The sequence below is a fragment of the Anopheles coluzzii genome, chromosome 2 (genome assembly GCF_943734685.1).
Source record: "Anopheles coluzzii chromosome 2, AcolN3, whole genome shotgun sequence".
Classification (NCBI taxonomy): Eukaryota; Metazoa; Arthropoda; class Insecta; order Diptera; family Culicidae; genus Anopheles; species Anopheles coluzzii.
In genome coordinates, this window is record NC_064670.1 from 26,999,965 (window position 1) to 27,022,985 (window position 23,021).

The 23,021-nt window shown below is 45.6% G+C and overlaps 1 protein-coding gene across 1 annotated transcript; it reads left to right on the top strand.

Annotated features, from left to right (window-relative positions):
• Positions 1 to 714: 714 nt before the first annotated feature.
• Positions 715 to 22,598, top strand: LOC120948995 (uncharacterized). The gene is made up of 8 exons (XM_049607907.1): positions 715 to 884; positions 8,232 to 9,077; positions 15,198 to 15,844; positions 18,158 to 18,808; positions 19,898 to 20,037; positions 21,391 to 21,635; positions 21,726 to 21,843; positions 21,938 to 22,598. The coding sequence occupies exons 2-8, from the start codon at positions 8,401 to 8,403 to the stop codon at positions 22,064 to 22,066; spliced, it is 2,607 nt and encodes an 868-aa protein (XP_049463864.1). The 5' UTR covers positions 715 to 884; positions 8,232 to 8,400; the 3' UTR covers positions 22,067 to 22,598.
• The last annotated feature ends 423 nt before the right edge of the window (positions 22,599 to 23,021 follow it).

The following is a 23,021-nucleotide window of genomic DNA, read 5'->3' on the forward strand; positions in this document are numbered from 1 at the left end:
TGGGCCTTGTCGTAGGTTTTCGTGGAAAATCCAACTCCAAATCGCAACGGGACATTTGGCAAAACGGATGATGATGGTGGCTGCTGATGAATGCTCTCGGGCAAGCGTTCGCTTCGCTACCCGTATGGAACAGCGAGCACACATTTACTGTGAATTACAATTCGCTAGGTCCGAGCAGCCGTGTTTCGATAAGAGCCGTCGACGAGACAAAGCGACTGTTCGCAACATGGACAGACGTACCTTGAAACGGGACAAAACAATAATGGACAAACGAACATGTTTCTGACCGACTTTTCACCAGCGAATCATCCTTGACCATGGCCGTCGCTATGCAACCAGCCAAAGCTATCTAACAAAACTTACAAGCGACAAGTATTGGGGGTCGGTAGTGGGAGAAGATAGGTAGACAACGGCAGCGAAGCTATTGATAACGAGCCACTAAAAGAGCACGTGATTCGGTGCCTTTGTTTATCCTTCGCTTGCCCGAAGCAAGCTGGTGCCGAAGTGAGCAGCAGAGCGAGAGAGCGAAGGTGAATTGAGATTCGAGAACGATCTCACCAAACTTCGTCTCACGCTGTAGCTTCTCACCAAAGACTGGATGCTGCGTTCATGAGTTTCTCTCACAATTTTCCGAAATCGAGATACCGGACCGGCTGTCTGTCGGCACGGAACCGCTTCTGTCCTATATAGAGCCAGCTACGAAGTGTTCCGACCCACAGTACACTAGAGCGCACCGTCGGAAACGTTTCGCTGTGCTGTGGCCACCAATCCGTTCCATGTGTTAAAGTAGTAGCTTAACGCGCGCGTAACCAAGAAAGTGAAACGTACAAAGGCAAGCCACTGAACGGGAGGGGAAGGAAGGGATAAGGGCACAGTTCACCAAAGTACGCTTTCGTATGGATGCTTTCGGAAGTTTTGGAGTTTCAGCGTGATTGAAAGAAGTATGTGTGTGTGTGTGTGTGTGTTAAACGGGCCTAACGTTCGTGCTTTCCCCACCGCCGGTGGGTGTGATGTGGTTTGGATTTAAGGATTGTGTTTCAATTTCTAACGTGAGTGTGATGTGTACATGGTGACAACTTTCCTTTACCTGCCGTCCCCTGCTAGGTTGTGAGATATTAAGACTTCTTCGTTTGTTACTGTTGGTGTGTGTCCGTGTTTAAGTTTTGTAAAATATTATACCCGACAGGTTGACAGTTGACAAAAAAAGACGAACCTTTTGTGAGATATTGTGGCAGTGAAATAGGATGGTTTGGACAGGAAATGTTTCAATGCCGCCCAGTGTTCTTGCTTGTACCTACGTTAAATATGTTCAATTTCGACACGTACCAGCCGTCTAAAATTGGATGATTATTTCCGTTATCCGCTTCCTCGTCGACGTGTTTTACTTCGACGCCAGCAGTGTTCCCCATCAGCCTCACCCGCTGTGCGTTGATTCGTCAGTTCGATTTGACGCCAATGTCAAAGCCGTACACTAAGCAGCATCACGACTTTCTGACACCTACGAGTAATTGGAAAAACTTCCCATTCCCGCCATACACTGCTTCCTTATGTTTTGGGTATGATTTTCCCGGCACTGTTCCCGTTCCCCTCTATTCCATCCACGCAGCGCGATACACGGATGAGTGTGTGTGTACCGCGCGTGTACGTTGTGTACTGCGCGAGAAGAAAATTGGAAGTTTATGAATACACGCGCGCTTGCTGTTTGTGTCTGTAGCTGAAAGTGCTTTGATGTATGCCCTGCCACGCTCCAACCCACCCACCAAAAACCCTGCCACGCGTATCGGTGTAGCAGCAAGAGTAACAGCCAATGCCGGAAGCAATATTTCACTCCGAAGCCATATAGCACGGCACGCGGATGTTTGTATGTAATGCTACTGGAAGACGGTTTATGGCACATTTTGCTCACTAGAAGCGACTATCTGCCACTGGGAGCGATGGAATCACTATCAAAAAAGCGTAATGAAAAGCTTTAGTAAAGCACTGTTGAAGTGGTTTACTGGAAGTGGAAAGAACCATTTGATTGCATACCTTCAGGCGCTACCAACACAACGTCGACAAAAAAAAGGATTTCTCCGTGCCGAAGCCCTGTCCGCGGAATCTGATTAGAAAAGTTCAATCAGCTTGTTAGCTTAACGAAGGCAATGTCAAACGGAAACGGAAGCCTTTTTTTTGTTTGGTCCATAATCAGGTACACTTAGCTGACCCTAAACTGTGCTGCAAGCTGTGGGTGGGATGGTTTGGGAAGGCGTCGAGCACGTGGAAAGAGCGAAAACAGCAACATATAAAAAAGAGAAAAGATTGCTGTACCAACACACCCGCATCGGGACTGGTAAAAGGAATGGGGCGAAGCCCCGGTTCTTTGGTTCATTGCGTGTTTCAGGCCTTTTCCCCCGTTCTTGCCTTTGTGTGTGTGTGTAGAACCCTTCGCGAAAATCCCTGCAGGGCGCACAGGAAATGGTTGGGCTTAATTATTGTTTGTGCTCCTACGCAGGCCCTCATTCCATCGCGACGCCGCTATCAATCCCAGTTCCCTGTCATCGACACAAAACGCGATGAAGATGTTGGGCCCGTTGTTGGGCCTTTAACTCTTGCCGCTCCTTTTGCTACTACAATATAATGATTTTTTGCCTTGAGCCTCCTACTATTCCAATTTCCTATACAATTTCTTCCATTTTTCTTCGTCTGGCCGCTCATCGAACGAATTGGCACAGTTAGCAGGAGTGCGAACACTCCATGCCTCGCTGATAGCGCTTACCGCTAAGCCGGCTCCGGACGCAGTGTGCCATCGTGTGGTTTCCATCGCCTCGGGAATGCCTCATTTGCAATGGAAATTGTGAAGCTCGCTGAGTAAGGCAGTACAACCACAGAATCACGGCGGTGCGATGTCAGAATGCTAAGAAAGTGGCCAAAAAGGAGTGGCCAGTTGGCAACAATTCCCGTCATTTCCGGAGGGAGCTCACGAATGGGGGGCTCGGCGTTAAGGCGCCTGGCAGTTCGCCAGTGGTCGTTGAGACTCCCTTCTACTCCCGTCTGTATAGAAAAAGGACAATTTAACAAGCGATGGAAAGTGTTGCAATCACAAAGAGGGAAAGCAAAAAAATCATTCTTGTCGCATAAAATGACTTACGGTGTGCCGCCGTCTTAGCCTTTTGCAGCGACAATAATGTCCGCTGTGCGGGAACACGAAACCTGCAGAAGGAAACTGGACGACACGTCGCCAATCGGGTGGCTGGCCAATGTACGAAATGTAAATTGAATTTGCTTCTCATTAAGCGTTGGAGGGAAACTTTAAACTCAAATACCATCTATCTAACATTCCATCTATCGGGATCACGTCCCGACGTCGACTCTCGAGCGGGACGGAGAAGGTATTGTCGGAAAACCATTAAAGCGTAGGTTTTGATTCAGCTCTCAAATCATTTCTCTTTGCTTGCGAAGTTGAGTTGAGCGTCTAGCGTAGCGTAGATGGAACACGGAACCGGGCGCCGGGGAAGGATTGTTGATGAAACTTTTGTGCTTAACTCACAAAATAAATCTCCTCTTTCCAGCTACGGCCGGGAGTAGTACGAAGGGAAGCGAACTGGACCACGACTCTTCAAATAGCAAAATCTCAACAGTGGACAGTGGAATTAGACAACAGTTCGGGAAGGTGGGGGCGTGGACGGCGGTTCGACGATTAGCACTGTTTACCTCCCCGTTTGATGGATGGATTCGCTTAGAGACTTAGAGGGGATGGACGGGTTTTCGGATGGGCGGCTCCTCGATGATGGGATGGAATCATTTTTACGCATAAAGTTCAGCTTCCCTTCGGAGTTGTAGGTTGAATGAAATTATGAAGCACCCTTGTTAACGCTTCCTCGGGGGGTGAGGTTTATTTTAACCCCGTACTTACTATTCCTAGCACCAACTTTTTTGACTTAAGTACAATGGGTTAATGCAGGGATCACGTGGAAGAGAAAACAATTCAAATGGTTGGATAAGGCAAATGCATGACATTCAGTAATATAATTTAAAATTGACGTACAACTGCACCAGATGGAATCGCTTAAAGCCGACATTCGAAAGTGCAACGGCAAAGTGCAGTTGAATTGAAGCCAGAGCTTTTAAATTTTAAACATCATTTCAAGAAACCAGAAAAGCCAAAAGAGCCTAGCTCTTTTCGTATCTCTTGCTTCCTTTTTTTTGGTATGGAAAGACTGTTTTCTTGTCAGGTTGGTTCACCTTTAGTATGGGTCAAAAGAGGGGGCAGCCGGGTGAGAGCAACGCTGGTAAAACGTTGGTCACACCGATCTGTCCGATATTAATGTATACCGTTGCATGGAATGGGATAACCGAAACCGTAACAGAAGAATAAAAGTTGGACTTTGCTTAAAGAAAAGTTGTCGGTGAACGCGTCTCTCCGTGTACAGAGAGAACCTTTGTCTTTTGTCACGAAATAACCAAATAAGATACAGTGCAATCTTGAATGTGTCTTTTTTTATAGTTTCGTTTGCTTTGTCGAGAAATTTAAAACAAACACAACCCCACTCTATAACAAAACGTTGCGTGCGCATGAACGCGCTAAACATCAAAGTACATTTCTCATCCACCATAATGCTTAGGAAGTGGCTAATTTAATGAAGTATCATCATCATGTTTAAAAATGCTAGTAAAACACCATCACAGCAATGAATCTGCAAATCCCCTTTTCCCCATCCTTTACGGAGGACGTTATGACGTACCACGATCTCGGGCTGATGATTATTCAGGCAGCATTCAGCGGCGCTCGTAATTTGTTGTGTAGCTCGGGTTGGCGCTGGCATTTGCTAATGCGCACGGCCATCTCGTCAGCGAGCTGACGCCATCCGCAAACCAACCGAGACGACGAGTCTGCATTTCATTTCCCGCCAGCATGCATACTGTGAACACATGATAGCAACTGTCGCACACACACACATGGGACAGCAAGCTAAGAGGCACGGTGATAAACATACAGAGCTTATCTTCACACATTTTCGGATTTTTCATGCTCTGCTTTAATGATACGCGCTCGCAAACATCCACACATAGATGTGTGTAACCTCAAACAGTAATGAATAATGTATAATAAAAATGCAAGAATGATGAGTCTTCTCTTTCATTCGTTTCTGTTGGCCAGCTTGCCACTCATTTGTGGCACACTTTCCCCACATTCGCGGAGTGTATTTAACATTTTGTGCTTTTGTCCTCTGCTGCTGAGCTGCCTTCAAAATATGCATACCACCGTAGGAGCTTCTGGATTGCAAGGGCCAGCAACAGTGGCCTTGGTTACCTGTTTGAGACCCATCCACGATAGCACAAACTAGCTAAAGAAGGTCCGCGCGATGAGAGATGTGTGAAACGAATGCTGTTAATTAATTTCCACACGACACTGGGACAAAAGTGCATCGAGTGAATGAGGTTTGATTGAGCTTGATGGTACTGTTGGCTACGTAATTGGGCAAGACAATCTAATGAGGATGGGAAAGTGTTGCAAATTCTATTGTGAGCTCTATGGTACAACAGTTTCATGTTTTCTTCTTCTAAAAGTAAATGAAACTTGTGAAGCTTTCAGCAATCTATGCTAGAGTTAGGAAAGTCTAAACGTTCTCATATATTGAATTATTTTTTACAATTTTAAAAATTACATTAAATCTTGTACACAGATGAGAAATATTAATACACGTAAAGATTAAAACTTTGTTATATGAATCAGCTGTTAAAAAGGCCAAAAACATCAAACAAAATGAGAGTAAAACTCGCTAAAGAGAAGACATTGTTTACGCTTGAGCTTCTTTATTCCCACATGTGACTTTCAATCTGGTATGTGTTTCACGCTCCTTTTTCCCCCCCGTTTCCCACGTCTTCAAATGCCTCCCGAGGGAGTATCAGTGTTTTCCGATTCCGGAAAACACCCTTACCTATCATACGAGATAATTTATTATCCGCACCGTGTATGTCACCCGGCGTTAGCATCATGAACGTACCCAGAACGTTCCTTCGCCCCGTTGCTCGAATGCGAAAGGATGCGCCACACACTATATATTTCCTGTTGCTGGTTGGTTGCTGGACCGCTACCATTTTGCCCACCTTCCCAGAGCTTATTTTAGTCGATTAGGTTGGCTGTCGGATGTGAACCAGAAGAAGAAGAAAAAAAACACAGATATCCCATACCCAGCCCACTGTGTGCCACCTTTATATTCCCTCCCCGATTCACACCAACAGGAGATTACGTATCACTGCGGACACGAGAGTGGTTCTGCGTTTTTGGCGTTTGTCGTGCTGTTTACTCACCTCTTTAGCAGTAACGCCAAAGGGGGGGGGGGGGGGGGAGAGGGGTTTGCGCCGGGTGCTATGCAATATTTATGACCAAAACATGGCTCCCACCGCATGGCGTCACTCGCACCGTTCGGTGTAAGCGATGTGTGGCGGCACAAACAAACACACCGAACCTTTCCACACTGTCGGTGTCTACGCGTTGCGTCGCTGATGGGATAAGCGAACGTCAGATAGAGCCTTTTGCTACTGTTTAGTGTTCATCCGTTGGGTTTTGGGACCCATTCGCCGGAACTTGCACCTCTCCCGGGTGGGTAGTGGAAAGTGAAGGGGTACTCTCTTTGTGCGATTACCTGCCGTCGCATTGAGTGTATAAAATATTCATACGGGGTTTTTTGGGGGGTAATATGAGGAGAAAAAGAAATCCCTTCCACCCCGATAAGGGGCTTTCATCGTTTCGTTTATCAAAGCCATCTTTTAACCGGAACACTAACTGGACCCTCGTGTTTTGGGGCCGTTACGTCCCCTACGGATAGTTAGAACGTTTAGCCGAATGAACCGTATCGACATCGTTGGACGGCTTTGATCTTGCGCTAAGGGCTGATGAACCGGCCAAAGCTTGAGCAGAGTGGCTTTCTTATTCTGCGTAACAATGCTTCTTGGCGTTTCCCGCTTGATATTGCTAGTTACCAAGAATTGCGGCACGTGTTTCCTAATACCTTGTGTTACCGAGCGAGGCTTTTGTTTGCCGGGTTTCATAAATTTACGTTATCCCATTGTTCGTTTCGGAGAATAAGTCGGAGGAGTTAACGTTTTATCCCTTTAAGTCGTAAATTAAAGTCCGCTTTTTGTCTCTCCGCTTGGTGGTATATTAATCTTTCCTCCAAATGATCTACTGATGAAGAGTAATGTGTGTCCCTTGTCGTCTTGTAAGGCGCTGGAGGAAAATGTATGAGTTAAGGCAAGATTTTTTTAAATATTTAAACAGAAGAGACATCTGCCAATCAAAGGAAAAGTGTGTATGTGTAGCAAGAGAAAATTCACGTGATCGCAAAAAAAACAACTATTTCATTCATGCTGAATCATAAGTTCTTGTCAGTGTTTTTTTTCTTTTTTCATAAAATGATGTTTCCTAACATCTTAAATTATTTATCCAATTTATTATTTTTTATAAAAAATTATGAAAATAAAAAATATTCCGTAAAACGAGTAAACACTTCCTCCTCCCTTTTACCCAAACGCGAATTTATTCAAGTGGAGTGGAGCTTTGCTCAAACGTTGGCATTTTGTTAACCGCTCAGCTGCAGCATTCGCACCCCCGAAAAAAAACCCCACCACCAGTAACAAAAGGAGGTAAAAGCCAGAAATAAAACTTTTTGTACTCCCCTTCGCTGGCTGGCAAAGATTTTCCTCTTTACCGTTGTATCTCGTCGTAAATTCCTGCAGCAAGAAAGCTACGGCATGGGTGTTCCCCCCTTCGACGCAACCAAGAGAAACCGAAAAAAAACGTAAATTCTACCATTCCGCTGTCAGAAGACAAGTGCCAGAAGAACGTACAGGCAAACACTCGCCACAAACTGTGGTGGAAAAAAAGCCGTGCCTGAAACTGTGCAGATGAAGATGCGAAACAATTTCGGGACCTTGGATGCTTGCGAGCTTGCTGTGTGGGTTTCTGTGTGTTGTTGTGTGATTTATCAAGACGATGATGTGGCGGAAGTATCGTAAAAGCTTAATCTAACAACAAAAAAAGAACACAAGCAAGTACGAAAAACTCAACTGCGCCCCACGATGCGTCCATGGGGTGGAGGGGAGATTAAGAAGGACAGAAAAGGCAGGTTTGGTGTTGTGTCTGATTCCGGTTATGAAGTTGATGGCACATCGCGGGTACGGTGTGCAAGGATAAGTGAAATTTATTGCAATTTTCTATTTTTTGTCTTTACCTTCCTTTGATGCTACAGAGCGTCCGCTTGCTGCTCCAACCGAGCCCCGGGTACAGTGTTAAGAAGTAACCGCAGAAGAATTCCCGCGGTAAATTGCACCGTTGCAGGATGGGTTTGGCAGTTGTTCGGCTGCGGCGGGTGGAGCGCTAAATTGAAAGCGAACGAACGAACGAATGCTAAGGTGCAAATGGATTGGCGATCGTTGTCGCGTGTTTCGTCCCCGTCGTGGCTGGGGAGCATTATGGCGTTAATCGTGGAAAGTGATTCAAACCGACCGGAGGAACGGCGGGTACGGCGGGCAGGCTTAAGAACGCCGGCGAGAGAACGTTTGTGGTTGCCAACCGGCAACCGCGATGGCTGCTTACGGTGGCTGCTTACGGTGGCGATCCTTTTAGTAACCTGCCTTGCCCAGCCGATCGGCTGCAGCCGGGGCGAGCTGCACGTACACGAGTACGCCATCCTACGAACGGATTCGTGCGCTGGCAACGTGCAGCCACCGTCGTCGTTCGGCGGCGGAAAGAGTGCACTAAAACTGTCCGAACTGGTGACGCAAAGTGATGTGATATTCAAAGCATTCGCCGGTTACGGAAATGACCTGCGCGCGGTCGCACTCGGCAACGGGACGCAAGGCATGCCGGTGGCGGAAGCGTCGCAACACCGTCCGCATCAGCATCAGCAGCAGCAGCAGCAGCAGTACCATCACCAGCCACGCTGGAAACCGCAAGCACGGATGGAGCACGGCGGCGCAAAGGCGACGGGCGCAGATTTTATCGTACGACTCGAGCCCGCCACCGTCTACAAAGGAAATGAACTTTTCAAACAGTTGCAGCTGAACAGCTGGCAGCACTATTTCATCCTCTGGAGGTAAGCAGGTGCAGGGGTTACAGTTCCAGTTCGGGTTTTGGTGCGTTGGAAGCGACGGGTAAAATGGGAGTGTAAGAACGGGGTAAAAAACGGAAAAATAATTCCTTCCATCGTGTCGTTCGTGTGCTTTTTTCGTTACGCTTTGCTGCTTCACCTTGTGGCTGTATTGTAGTGAAACTATGGGAGCCATTTTGTGTGCTGGAATCGGAATCGTTTTGCTAGATGAGGGTAGTTTTCCCTGATTGGCCGTAGTGGAGTGGTTGATTGGAGCGAACAAATCATTTCCTCCTTTGTTGTTAGGTGGCTAATAATGTTATACGACGTTAATGATGGTGGATGTTTTCTTTTTTTGCAGCTCAAGGAGTTGCAAGGATAGATGAGATCATTATTGCTTATTGATTTTGATTCTTCAAAGGAACAGTCAAATGCCGAGTTATGAGAGCGATTGCTAGCTTAATGCGATGCTAAATTAGATAAATTAAACTGGATTGTAGTTTATTGAAAGGGAGAATGTTCCAAAATTGCAAACACTCTCTTGTGTTTAAAAACATTGGCCTTTGGAAGGGATTTTTCATATAAGATTTAACCAGTACAAGGGATTTAAAGAGCTATGCATGCCTGGTTTTGCTGTTTTCTTAACGTTTCAAATTGATTTTACTATTTATTGGCAACTGCTCGTTCTATAATTACAAGACTTATTCAAAAATATCTGAGAAACAATCAATAAATGGTGGATCTAATTCAAAAATACATATGAAACCATCAATCATTCTTGGGAGACCAGCGTAGTACGTAATGTCAGAATGTTTTTGTGGCAGAAATACCACATTGTTAGAAACTAAGAAGAAAATTAACTGAACCGAATTGTTTAGGCAAATTAGCGTAAGCCAAAAAAAATGTATTTATTCTAACGGATTTTACAGCTGTTTCTCGCGAGTGTAATTGTCCCAAAAGAAGAGCCTTTCCCGCCGCATTTGCCCTTTTATTGTGTTTTTTCCCAACAAAAAACATCGCCTCCGCTGACATTCGTTGGATCCTTACAACAGCTTTCAACATCATATAATTCTTCTTCTGTTTGGCGTAACGTCCTACGCGGACGTGCCGGCCTATACAGGCTTCAGATACTTAATTCATTACCACGCAGCCGGATAGCCAAATCCTTGCTACGGGGGGACGGTCCATTCTAGGATTGAACCCATGACGGGCATGTTATTGAGTCGTTCGAGTTGACGATTATACCACGGTACCGCTCCATATACACCATATAATCATACTTGTAAATAAATTGCCCTATTGATATTACTCGACCTAACCGAGGGCCGCTGTAAGTAACAAAATTAAAATGCACTCTTGTTGTTAAATGATTGTTTTTAAATGGATGTGGCATATTGAATGCTTGCAAAAGCTGTACAACCTATAAAGTGTCTCAGACAGTTATGGACCTCGACGATCTGGTATTGGGGGCCTTTACAATTCTAGTTAGTTTTTTGTATGGAGTTTGACAGTTGGAGGCTGAAATCATGTAGACACTCCATACAAAACCACACAAAAAACTAGCCTGCAATTTTCAGTCTAGATTATTTTAGCCACAAAGCTAGAATTAGATTCGAATACCTGCTCGAAAACACGGGTTTGTTTACATTTATCCCAAGGTGCATTAAAGAGATCAGGTGATGCAATATAGAATCAAAGTGTATGTAGTCCAGGTGGTTTCATAGCATTTTTTTATAACCAATTTTGAGCATCACTTTTTAACAGAACGAGTGAAAACTTGTGCTCAAACGAGCTTTCTGGATGAATACTCAAAACACTCTTAAAATCTTCATTCAGAAGCAGAAGCGATAAAAATCAGCCTTCTAAATTCATACACCTTGGGATAAGCCCACCTGTATATTATACTCACTTAGATAGCTGCTCGAAAACTGGTATACAATGCAAACAGCTGACAGGCTGAAATTTCAGCCTACGAACTTAAAACGGAAAGGGACCCATTGATTAGTTTATTCATAGCACAATGGGATAGTTCAACGTGTGGTATTCAATTCAAGATTCAAGAGATTCATTTCAAGCTTCAATGTGTTGTTGACTACAATTTGTATTATGTCCCATAAAAGACAACCCATTCTTAAATTGAAATGAAACACTGAATCACAATCACGACACTTAAGCAAGAGCCCCCGCTAGAATGCATACAGAAGCCGAGCACTCGAAATGGTGATGCAATTTCATTACCATAAGCATTGCAAAAGGAACTGTTGGGCAGATAACGGTTGACACAACAACAAACTGTTTCGTAATTTCATCCCCATGGTATGTCTTTTACCATTTTGTGGTTGTCTTAGCACAGCACTGGATGGGAGAATCGCCACCACAAAGAGAACGTAACTTTATGTGCAACGGTTGTTCTTTGCTTTGTCCGCCCGGTTTCCACTGGACCTCAGAAAAGAAATAATTTTATTGAAAGCAATTTCACGCTCTGCAATACCTGCCTCCATAGCACTAACAACGAGAGACAACTCGCGGTAAGGTAAGGCATCACCGCTCCTTTGGGGAAATGCACTCTCCAGTAGTAAACCGTGTTTACTACAAATTCTGTCACTGTGCCACCCTTTGGTTCTTGGCGTAAACTTTTGCATCGCTCTGTACTACTTATAACGAGTGCAAAGCGGTGTGACGTCATGAATTTGCTATCTGCGAAAAATTCGAAAAAAGGTAAAGCATTGAATCAGATTGCACCAGTACAAGTGTTTGCAATGATTTGCCAATTTTTGAATTCTTTCGTTTCGAATGTTTTCGTTTTCGTGTTGCGGTGCACCGTCCCCGAGGGCGACATGCAAATGGATCATGCAATTTATCATTGCCACGAGTGTTTGCGCTGCCTTTTGCGTGGTTAATGTCGTATACAATGGTGCAGTAATGGGAGAAGAAAATGAAAGCAAAAACAAATCCCGAAACCACACCCGAGCACAAACATTGCAATTGAATCTGAATCAAGCTGAGAAAACCAAAATTTCGTTTTTTTATTTTTTTTTCTTCTCCCCCGACTCATACGCTTGCTCTTACACCGCACAAAAGCGGTGCAAATGATCCAGCCTGCAGCTTGCTGGTAGTAGACCCCATCCTTGAGCTATGGAACGGACCTCGTTGATTATTTTTCAAGTGTCAGCAGCCCGAAACGGCATTGCCCGAAAGTAACTTTTGCTGTCTGGGTAATGTTTCATTTATTACATACACATGCACACGTGTGATGCATTCATGCTGTTTTTGAAAAGAGGCTGATTCATCGTGCAGGGAGGCTTAATGTACCTCTGTGGCTATGAGTAACCATTAATTGCGCATTGCACTGTTTGTGTAACGTGCCTGAACATACAGCAGGTAGAGGGAATGAATGCCTATGCTAACAATGGGTTTGCGATGCTTTTTTTCGGTTCTCCATGGTCTTCGTGGTGAGAACCGAAAGAGGATTTGTATATTTCTAACTCAACCTTGTATTATTTATATTTTTAGATATAAAATATTTTGTGTTTTCTAGGCAATTAGTTCTTTTGAATGATAAAAGACAAAATATAAATAGATAAAAGTATTATAACATAAATATCACCTCAACAAAATAGCTTATACATCTAACCCGTTTAATACAGTTCTGTCCAACTAAATGACTAATACTAACCGCACAAAGATCCCCATCGACGCGTTCGCAGTGTCCACCGTGCGCACCCACTCGAGTTGCACACACAACTAGAACAATAAATCACCGACACAATTGATATTCAATTAATTCCCGAAACATTTAACTAGATTTTCGGCTAGATAAATTTCAAACCAAACGTACCGTGGAATCGAAACCGCTCTGCTGCGTCGCCCCGGTTTATTTCACCCCCACCCCAGTCCCCAGTGCTATGCGACGTGGCACACTGCGGGCATGTCATCCGGGGGGCATCCGGGGCTGGATGTTTGCCACCCATTCATTCTGGCTGGGTGCGGTGGTAGTGAGTGTTTGCGTTGTCGTCTAGCGCAGGGCCATGTGGTGACCATAGTTTAGATCCTATGGTCGTATAGTTCTGGCACGAGACTCTCCCCCCCCCCCCCCCCGTTTAGGATGCTGGTTCCGGCCCGCTGAGTTTCAATTGCGTTTGCTCATCCTCACTAAAACCCATCCCACCCAACACAGCACAGGACAGCACAGACAGTCACACACAGAGCACAAAGGAGCGCTTTGCGCTTGGGACCGACTGCGAAATGGAACCGCGCCTGCAGGTGGCGCGCGCACAGCAGAACCACCATCCAACCTACTACCACCATCCACCATCCACGACCTCCACCGTAACTCCCCCCCCCCCCCCCCCCCCCCGAGCGTAAGAATGGAACGATAATTGAATTTTGCCAACGGTTAACAGCCCCAGTGCCACGTGTCTAGCGTCAAGCGTTTTCGCTTCGCCGCTTCAGCAGCGCGCCGCTCACGTTATAATGGTGGAGATGAGGTGGAGAAAAGCTTTCATTCTGGGTCTGTTGGAAGTGTGTTTTTTTTTCTTTCTTCTTTTTGCTACAGTCCAAAAATGAAGTCAATGTACGATTCCCGCTTTGCTGTGGAAGGCAGAAGAAAGGCGCGCGCGCGCCCGCGCACACACATTAGAGCGGCGTGACATTGTAAATTGGTGTGAGCTTACAAGCGTGATTACAATCAGCAATACATGTGTCTCCTTTTGAAAATGATTGCTTCATTGCCCCCTTAAGAGTGGAGGGTTGGTACACGGGAACACGTCATTAACACGACGCCCAGTGCCGCAAGGGACTGGGCTTCTCCATTGCCGATGGGTTCAGAAATGGTAATTGTGTGTTGAGTGGAGATTTTTGTGTTGTATTTGTTTTTTATACATAATGAGTGAGCATTTCAATGTGGAAATTATCATCAACCAACATCAAAGAGTCTCATTATTGGATTGGTAATGTAAGCACGCAAACATATTCGGCAAAGAATGAAGGGAAAGCATCACTACCCATCCCGAGGTTTGGCAAATGCAAACAACCCGAAAATTTAACCAGTAAACGCAATCGTCCGATACATACATTTTTCCCCGTCTTTCTCTCTTTCTCTCTCACTGTTTATTGCTGTACAATCTGATACGAATAACCCACAACAGCAAGTAGATTGATTAGTCTAGAAACTCAACTCGTACAAAATCGAGAACCGAACCACAAACATCGGCAAACGGTGGAATGAAGCAGGGTAGTGTAGTGCCGAGTACGCAAACCAGAAGGATTAAATTGAAACCCACCAACGATGATGATGGTGCATGGGTGTGTGGGACAGAGCGGAGGGGGGCAATATATTTGCTTCCCTTGCAACTGTAAATGCAAACGATGCATTCGATGTGCGATTGCCTAGCCAGTACCGGTGTGGCATTGAGCGGAAAATGATTGCTCCAATCAAACCACTCGTGTGGCATATTTGTGGATTCGTTCGTGCAGAGCAGACTGTGTGTAGCTAGGTATAGTGTGGGCTTGGAAAATTTCATTCGAAAAAGGGTTTCTTGATGTACTTTTTCTACGAAATGGAATGGCGCTGTGCTTGTTTGAATGTTGTATTTGCGAGGGTTTCCGGGAATTAAAGAAAAAAAAAACCACAAATATCAAAACCAATCAAAACTCTTCCACTGAAGTGCTTGTTTTGCTGCATCTACATAGAAACCGGAGCAAGCTTGCAATGGAGCTTGATGCAATATAAATTGTGCAACAAAACGTTAATGGTCCATGCAGCTCGCCTGAAGCTGGTGGAAATAATCCACCAAGGGAAATTATCATCTTGCTCCCTTTGATTCCGCTCTCTCTCCGTCAATCCAAGATAATCCTTCAATGACGTATGATAATGCGAATAATGGGGAACGTGGAACAGGATCATAAAGAGATTATTAGATTAGGAAAAATTCCACCCTCTTGGTGGTTGCCACAGCGAACGAGTTAATCGAACCGATAGGCCGTGTGCTGGCTTAATCAGCATTAAACAAGCTTACGTTTGCCCCGGTAAACGCTTCCTAATGAAGTTTCTTCTACAACTAAATCTTCTTTTTATTTCAAATATTTCCTTCTCATTCTCTTCTGTCCCGTTCTATCCCTCCATAGCAACGGTAGCGTAGAGTATACGCATCGTGATGTGCCGCCCATCCAAGGTAGCGCTGGCTCCGAGTCTTCCGTACCAAACACAACGAAGCGAGAACCAGACACATCATCACCCGCCACGGTTGCTTTCACACGGCGCAGTGCAGCATCCGGCATCGGGCCTACCTCGTACACGAACTGCACGAACCGTCAGCCGCTGACGCATCAACGGTTGCCCATACGTACGCAGGCACCAGCTGTTGCGGAAGCGGCGCAACCGATCGACACTGACGAACCAATCGATCGAATCACCATCACGACGACCACTCCTTACATCGCTCGAGCCTTCACCGACGACAACGACCAAAAACCCTTGTCCGCTGGTGAACGTGTCAATTTGCACACGAGCGACTCCCCATCGCAACAAGCAGACGAAAGGGAAACGGCACAGCCCGGGCCGCCAGCAACGATGGGGCAGGATTTTCAACGCGAGGGTCAGATTAGCCGCACGCTGAGCGAGATACTGCCTGTTACGCTGGTCGTATTTGGACGGTTGGTCGGCGGCGGTGGCGGCGGCGGCGGGCGGACCGATAAGCTGCTGCGAGTCGACCCGTACGTCGGGCTGCTGCGGTGGGACGAACGACTCGAGGATGCCCTTTGGCAAACGCTCGGTGAGTAGAAAATTATCCCTTAGCTCTTTGCAATGGCTTAGATCAGCGATGGCTTCCCAGAGGCTGTGTTGCAAAAGTGAGCGAGGTGGCTCAATAGGGGGCTCAAGTACGGTTGGCACGAGTGCCGTTAGAACAATGTGTAGTGGGGTGTGAATGACGCATGAAGCTTGATTATCAAAAACCATTCATGTTGCCATCTTTTACCATCGTTGCCCCCGTCCTCGTCACGAGTGCTGGCCTTGCGTGGCTCTTGTTCTCGAGCACATAATGATTTTCAGCTCCGATTGCTTGATGGGAGAGCACCACTATGCTCGGACGATGTGCAAAGGCTGGAAGGGGAAATTAAACGTGAAATTGTTAAGCCGAGTAGAGATAGGAGTTTGGGCTTGCTGGCAGCACCACACCTATGGGTGTATGTTTTACGAGCGGGCAGTAAGGAGCAGGAACATAAGGGAAATTAAAAGAGCTGTTAGTCGTTCAACCTTTGGCTTCGGCATAGGATTGTCTGTTATGAGCTGTTAGTTTTTCTATTTCGATTGTTTAAGAGCATTTTTGATGATTTCAGTAGTTTTTCGGTAAATGTTCTTGCATCAAGTGGGTACGAATCACATTTATCAGTTAATGTTTTGTACGATATTAATTAATTTCTTCCATTGTGAATTGGTTCGTGTGGTTATATACGGTCATAATGGATTTATATTAGCTATTTTTATTTAGCATTTTAAGCAACATTTTACATTTATTATTGTTTTATACAGCATTTTTCATTCCATGGTGAGAGTTTTCTGAGACAATCGCTACAGAACATCCGTTGTCGGACAAGACCTGCCTGTACCACTAGTGAGTTTGGATTTCAGTGATTTCTTGATTTACCCATAGCAAGATAGTAAGTCCTACCTATGGGGGAACAGTCCATTTGGAGCTTGAACCCATGACGGGCATGTTGTCAAGTCGTTGGAGTTGTCGACGGCATCACGAGACCATTCACCAATTCACCATTTAAAGTATTTTTTTCCAAGTAGGAAATTTACTTGAAACGAAACCTTTCTAATTGTAATGAACAGCTAATATATTGTATTAGCTTAAATTACTTATGTTGCTTGTCAACAGCGGCTCTAACTTGACAGCTGCGTTGTGGGGAAGTGAGAAAGAGAGAGAGAGAGGGACAGGTAGCACAGGTGAAGTGAACACGGGCGAAATAGCGAGAGTAGGAAAGGTTCATCCCGAAGGAGCTTCGTGCCCAACGGATGAACCTGCGCAAGTTAAGTGGAATGACCGCAAACGAGTTGCGCGAGTTTTTAAAACGGACATGAAGACGAAAATCGACCTCTTTCTACCATCGCGAGAAGCAAGAAGATCAGTGATTTTTTTTTTATACAGTTAAAGTTGATTAAGAAAACTGAAGTTTCAGCCTTTAGGACGCGAAAGAAAGAGCTTTGTTGCTGGACGCAACATCTTAAAACCAAATATCTCTACGAACTTTGCTAGTCATTTTCTATTACACAGCTCCGCTTAAAAGGTAAACTGATTGATACCTGTCTAGCTGAGCTCTCCAACGTAACTACACCTCCTTGCTTTAACTTCAATCTGAAAGTGTTTAAATGGAAGAATTAAAGCTTTTAGCAATTACACAGACTGAAAGCTCAAATAGAAACCAATTACATTAATTATTAAATTAAAAGGGCTGCCACGAGATAATTTAAAGATAGGAAAAATGGCGTAAATTCCATCGTACAATAGCCCTGAAGCTAAAATCACTCATAAAAGCACAGCATCAATGGAAAGTTCCACTAGACAGTCTTCTTGTTCGAACACACCCTTGGCATTCATTTGTAACTGTTTGCATGAGCATCAGCTTTGGCAGCTGGCTGTGGCTTTGCTCATACTTGGGGTTCCCACTGCCGCACAGGACCAGGTTGCAGATGAAGGTGGTTGTAAATCAGAAAACTAAACAATCACGAACACAGGGGCACTGGGGTTCAGGCTTCAGTTACTTAACATTCGTCACGCGTTTACAAGTGCGTCATTGTTCCTATTTTTCAAACCCCACATTTTCTTGTGTGAACAAACGAACGAACCGGCTGCCGTTGAACGTGAAAGTGGATGCAAATAAAGGCGAAAGATTTCTTTGTAATTCGACTCGACGCTACCTCAAGCCTTTGGCGCCCTTTCTTTCGAGCACCACCAGTTGTTTGTCGCTGTGCCTTGTGTTTGCAATGATGTGTTTATTTTTTTGGAACCTTTTCCCTCTATCTTATCTCAATACTTGTTCTCTTTTTTTTGTACACATTTCGTGCATGTATTACTTTACAGGCTGGAGCGCGTGGAGCGATTACACGAGCTGCAGTGTGGCGTGCGGTGGCGGTGTACAGCAACGCTTTCGACACTGTTTACCGTCGGCGCCGGCAGACCGTGCGGAGCCAAACGCACCGACCGACGAGATCGTTCCACCGACGGTAACGCCTTCATTTTCCAACACACGCAGCAATGTTTTTAACAGTGAAATTGAAAACCCCATCACCACCACCACCACCACCACTGCTACCGAACGTACGCAGCCAGTCGCGTACGGTGCGCCACCAAGCGTCTCCATCACCGCACGGCAAGGTGGAAACAAATGGAGAAGAAAGCTCCAATCAAAACAACCGGCGGAAGGTGCAAAGGTGCAGCAGCAGCAGACACGGCCGTTCCACACCGAGCCCGTGGTTAATGAAAAGCGCATAATGAACCCGACAGTCGACGACGACGGCGAACCCATTTCATCGGAATCCATTCCGATCCGGTGGCTGGGAGGGAAATTCAATCCATTCGCCACGGGACGGTTGCGGGGCACGGAGCCGGCTGCGGCACCTGTCGAACCAGCGCATCATAGCCGGCCGCGTGCCAGCCAAGCGGAGGGCACGTGGCCCGCCTGCGAGGGACACAATATCGAGCAGCGAAGCTGCAACACGTTCGAGTGCACTGGTAAGCGAGCTTGTTGTTGCTGTTAACGCTTCCCCCTAGGGGAGTGTTTGGGGAGTGTGAGTAATAAGAGATTGAACGGAGAAGAAAAAAAAAGCATGGCACACTCCAATCGCAACCATATCCGCTGACACAATCGTGCCGTGTTTTCTGCGCCACCACAGGACCGGGCGCATAAATTTGATGGCACAACATAAACCCACTCATGGATAGGGAGTCTCTCGCTCTCTCTTTCTCTAGCTCTATCTTTCTCTCTCTTTCTCTCGTGTTTGTTTGTTTCGTTGTGGGGCGTGCGTCGTTTTCTTGTTTGTTTGTGTTGTGTTTTTCTTTGCAATGCCCTTACCTTTTCAGTGGTGTCTGCCGGTGCTGCTGGCCCTTTTGTTATGTCTTACACACTTTGATTTATCACCTTTCATCACCGTCTGGCGTTGGACGGGAGATGAGATGATGCATAAAAAAGGTAGGAAAAAAGCTTGCCACGAAAGCCCTCGCCCTCGCCATTGGTGGAGGAACACACCATCGCTCGAAATGTTCCATTTATTTCTTTTATGAGTCATTTCGTTTTTGTTTGGTTTTGTTTTCTTACGCACGCCTTATTCGCTCTCACTTGAACGGTGAAGTTTTACGACAGCCATAAGCTGCTTCATCGGTCGAACGTGCGCACACCGTGCCGTGGTTTCCGTGCCGTATCCGTGTTGGTATGTTGCGGGTTGTTGTGCTGTAGTGCGGACAACCATTACCGATCTGCAGATGACGGCCTTCTTTTAGTGTGCGTGTGTGGTGCGCATTTCTTTTTTTTCCCAAAAGCTTGAAATCCATAACTTTGTGCCGGGATTACGCTTCCACCCTTAAACGGACCATATAAAGGCGATGGGGTTTCGGGTGCAAAGAAACGACGACAACCCCGGTGACAGAAAGGTTCCTCAAGTGGTCCTCACTTGAAACTCTTCCCCATTTTGTGTTGAAAGATTGGTTTCGTGTGTGTGTGTGTGTGTGTGTGTGTGTGTGTGTGTGTGTGTGTGTGTGTGGATGCCGCACTCGAACGATCACTTCTTTCGGCATTCAGTGAAACGCGTTCTTCAATATCGACAGGTACAATCGATTTGCTGGCGGCCGTTACACCGACCACCCACTGGCGGACGGCCTGGGACGAAAGCGTTGAGGATCGGATCAACTACGCAATCAATCAACTGGACCAAAACTTTACCCTCATGATGAGTTTGCGCCTAAAGGTAAGGAATGCAAAGGTAGTTCTGGGAGCAAACGAGTGTGTTAAAATGATCCAATTAACGATCAAAGCAATTGCACGGTATATTGCTTTTTGTGGAGCTGTTTTCTCTCCACGATTTTCTCATTTAACTCACTTCAGTAGATGTGAATGTTCCGTTGTATAAGTACATCAGTTGCTGAGGAGCTGTTAAAGCTTCAACCGCATGTCCCATATGGAGCCATCGAATTGCACAACAACGCATCATGACCGGTTACTTCCCTGAAGATCGGTTTCGAGTTTCGATTGCAACTATCCGAGCAGCACTTTCCGTTAGTAGGTGTCTTTTGAAGGCAATGTTTGGTGCTAGAGTTTTTCTTTTCCTTTTGCTGGCAAACAAATTCTGCAACGTCGTTGTCGAGAGTAAGCGTCTCAGAAGGTCAGAGCAGCTTGAACCCATGCATGATTAATTTGTGTTTTTACTTTTTCAATTACCACGCATTGCCTCGTCTCCGATTGATCCTACACCGGTGTTTGCTTCACACAAAAACCGCCAACGATTTATTTATTCAGTTGGCAAGTGCTGCACCGGAATGGTGGTCAATACACCCGCATACAAGACAGCGTCAGTACGGCATTTGCTCTGCCAGTATAGCACCAGCCACCAGTTTTATGTCATTTTGTTTGTGTGTGTGTGATTTTTTTAAACAAATAAAACATCTCACCTAAAGCGGAAGAAAATCGATACCGCTCTGAAACATGGAAAAGCAATTCCAATCGTCCGTATGATACGGGCATCGAACCACAGAGGTGGAAAGTTTTAGTCGGACTTGCAGCCACGATAAAAAAGCACCATGATCACTAGCAAATGGTACAGCAATCGTACGGCCCGATTCGGGGATAGTAGGACGAAAGGATAATAAACACACTCACACACACAGACACACACTGTAGTTGGATGTTTTTGATGCTTAACAGTGGAGGGTTACAACGACCATAAAGCTAAAATTAGGTTCCCTTGAGAGGAACTAATTGGACCCACATCCGGAACATGAATCAACTGAACCCCAAATGAGCATTTATGTATTTACGTGGTTTTTAAAAGTGGGTCATTTTGCAACCGATGTTTCCGTTTGCATTTAAACATAAAAGATTACGATGCTAATTATACAGATCTACAGAACCCTCACCGTGACACAACACTCTATAGCCATCTGTTTGCTCCCTGATTGTCCCGTTGGAAAACTTTTCATTCAATAGTTTATTTCTCTTCATTTATCTTGCTCGTCCGCCGAACGACCCGGATATTGAACCTGCATCTCCATTCTTTCTCCACCGTCCACACACCCCATCGGTGCCCTGCCCACCGATCACTCAGCCCGTGAGTGATGACAACGGTCGCCAACAGTCCGGCCAAACGGCGACCGTCCGCCCAACGGGTGGACACATTTTTTCCATCCGCTCGAAGCTAACGGCCGGCTCAAGTTTGTCGATAAATTTCGAAACCGACGGTCACGGTGGGCTGCGAGTGTTGCAGGAAAAGTACGGCCTCTCGGAGATGCTGCCGGTACGATCGGGTGCGCTGACGCTGCGCGACGGTGCCTGGCATTCGCTCGCATTAAGGTAAGACAAATCACCAACTCCCTCCCCCCCCCCCTCTGCGATTATGGATGATTTACTAAATTTGATAATTTATGACCTGCCGTATTGCAGCGGCCGGTACGGTGGGTTCGTAACGGTGTACATCGACTGCCAGTGGATCAATTCGTTCGTGCTGACGAAGGGTTCGATCGAGCTGCCCCAGTATCCCACCGTGGAGGTTGGCCACAGTGTGAGTAGCAAGCGACAACACACACTCGCCATCGGTAGTCACATTGAACTTAGCTTGCTTATCTATTCTTGTTTTCCCCACTTGAACTTTCCAGGTTGAGCTGCGTCAGCTTACGGTGGTGCCGGGTGAAAAATCGGCCCGCCTGCAATGCAACCCACGGCCCGTACCGATACACGATGTGGAAAATCGACGGGTGACGAATTACTTCGAGCATCTCAACTAATCCTCCCCCACCCAGCTTGGGCGGGATGGGCAGCAAGTTCAGCTAGGCTGGCTGGGGATTTAAATGCACTGATTTAATTGCAGCACTGTTGCGAAATCCCCCGATGTCCCCGACGGTGCAACACAGCGGAACAAAACACACACACACACAGAAGACGTCCATGTGCAAAGGGTGAAATAGTTGCTTTTTGCTGTTTGAAATATAAATCGACTTGAACGTAAGCACGGCACGGTTGGGTGTGTAACGCGCCGGACAAACAATGCAGCCGCAACTGGACGGCCGTGTGGTTGGGTTCTCTCCGGTCCAATTGTGTGCTTTATTTCTTTTACTTCAAATAAAATTATTTAAAAAATCGGAATTTCTTAGCTGAAAGCTTGCAGCAGGACGGTGGAGCTCATTTTTGCCATTAAGAAAAGGTATTAAAATAGTAACTGGAATGAAAACAGAAACAGAAACAACCACAAAACGGGAACGGAATACAATAAATAAACGTTAATCGGAATTGATTGTACAGAGACGTGCTTGAAACGAAGTGGCACAGTGTGTGTTTTGTTTTAATTGATCGAAACAATCAAACGGTGTTTAGAGTGTTGAGAAATGCATTAATAAAATAATGTTTTTTATGTTGTACACATACGGGAAAAATTGAAACAGATTTCTGATAAATATTATTTAACCGTATAACAACATGTGAAGTCGATAATTTGACCAATTCTATGTTCGTCTTGAGTTTTGATTTTGATTGTTTTAGGCTAAGAACTCTGCTCTTATGCAAACCGTTTTAGACTATAATAATAAAATTGTTATAAAGTCCACATTTTGGATTATATTAGAAGCTTTTCGTATACAAACACATTTTACTATTCGACGTAATCATATTGACTTTCACAACTTCAAATCACACAACTGATTGCACGCGTCAGCACGGTTAATGCAATACCAACAGGGTAGGCCG

Coding starts and splice junctions, on each gene's coding strand:
- LOC120948995 (XM_049607907.1), top strand. CDS start 8,401: ATGGATTGGCGATCGTTGTCGCGTGTTTCGTCCCCGTCGTGGCTGGGG. Junction 9,078..15,197: donor CACTATTTCATCCTCTGGAG/GTAAGCAGGTGC, acceptor ATCCCTCCATAG/CAACGGTAGCGTAGAGTATA. Junction 21,844..21,937: donor CCGTGGAGGTTGGCCACAGT/GTGAGTAGCAAG, acceptor TGAACTTTCCAG/GTTGAGCTGCGTCAGCTTAC.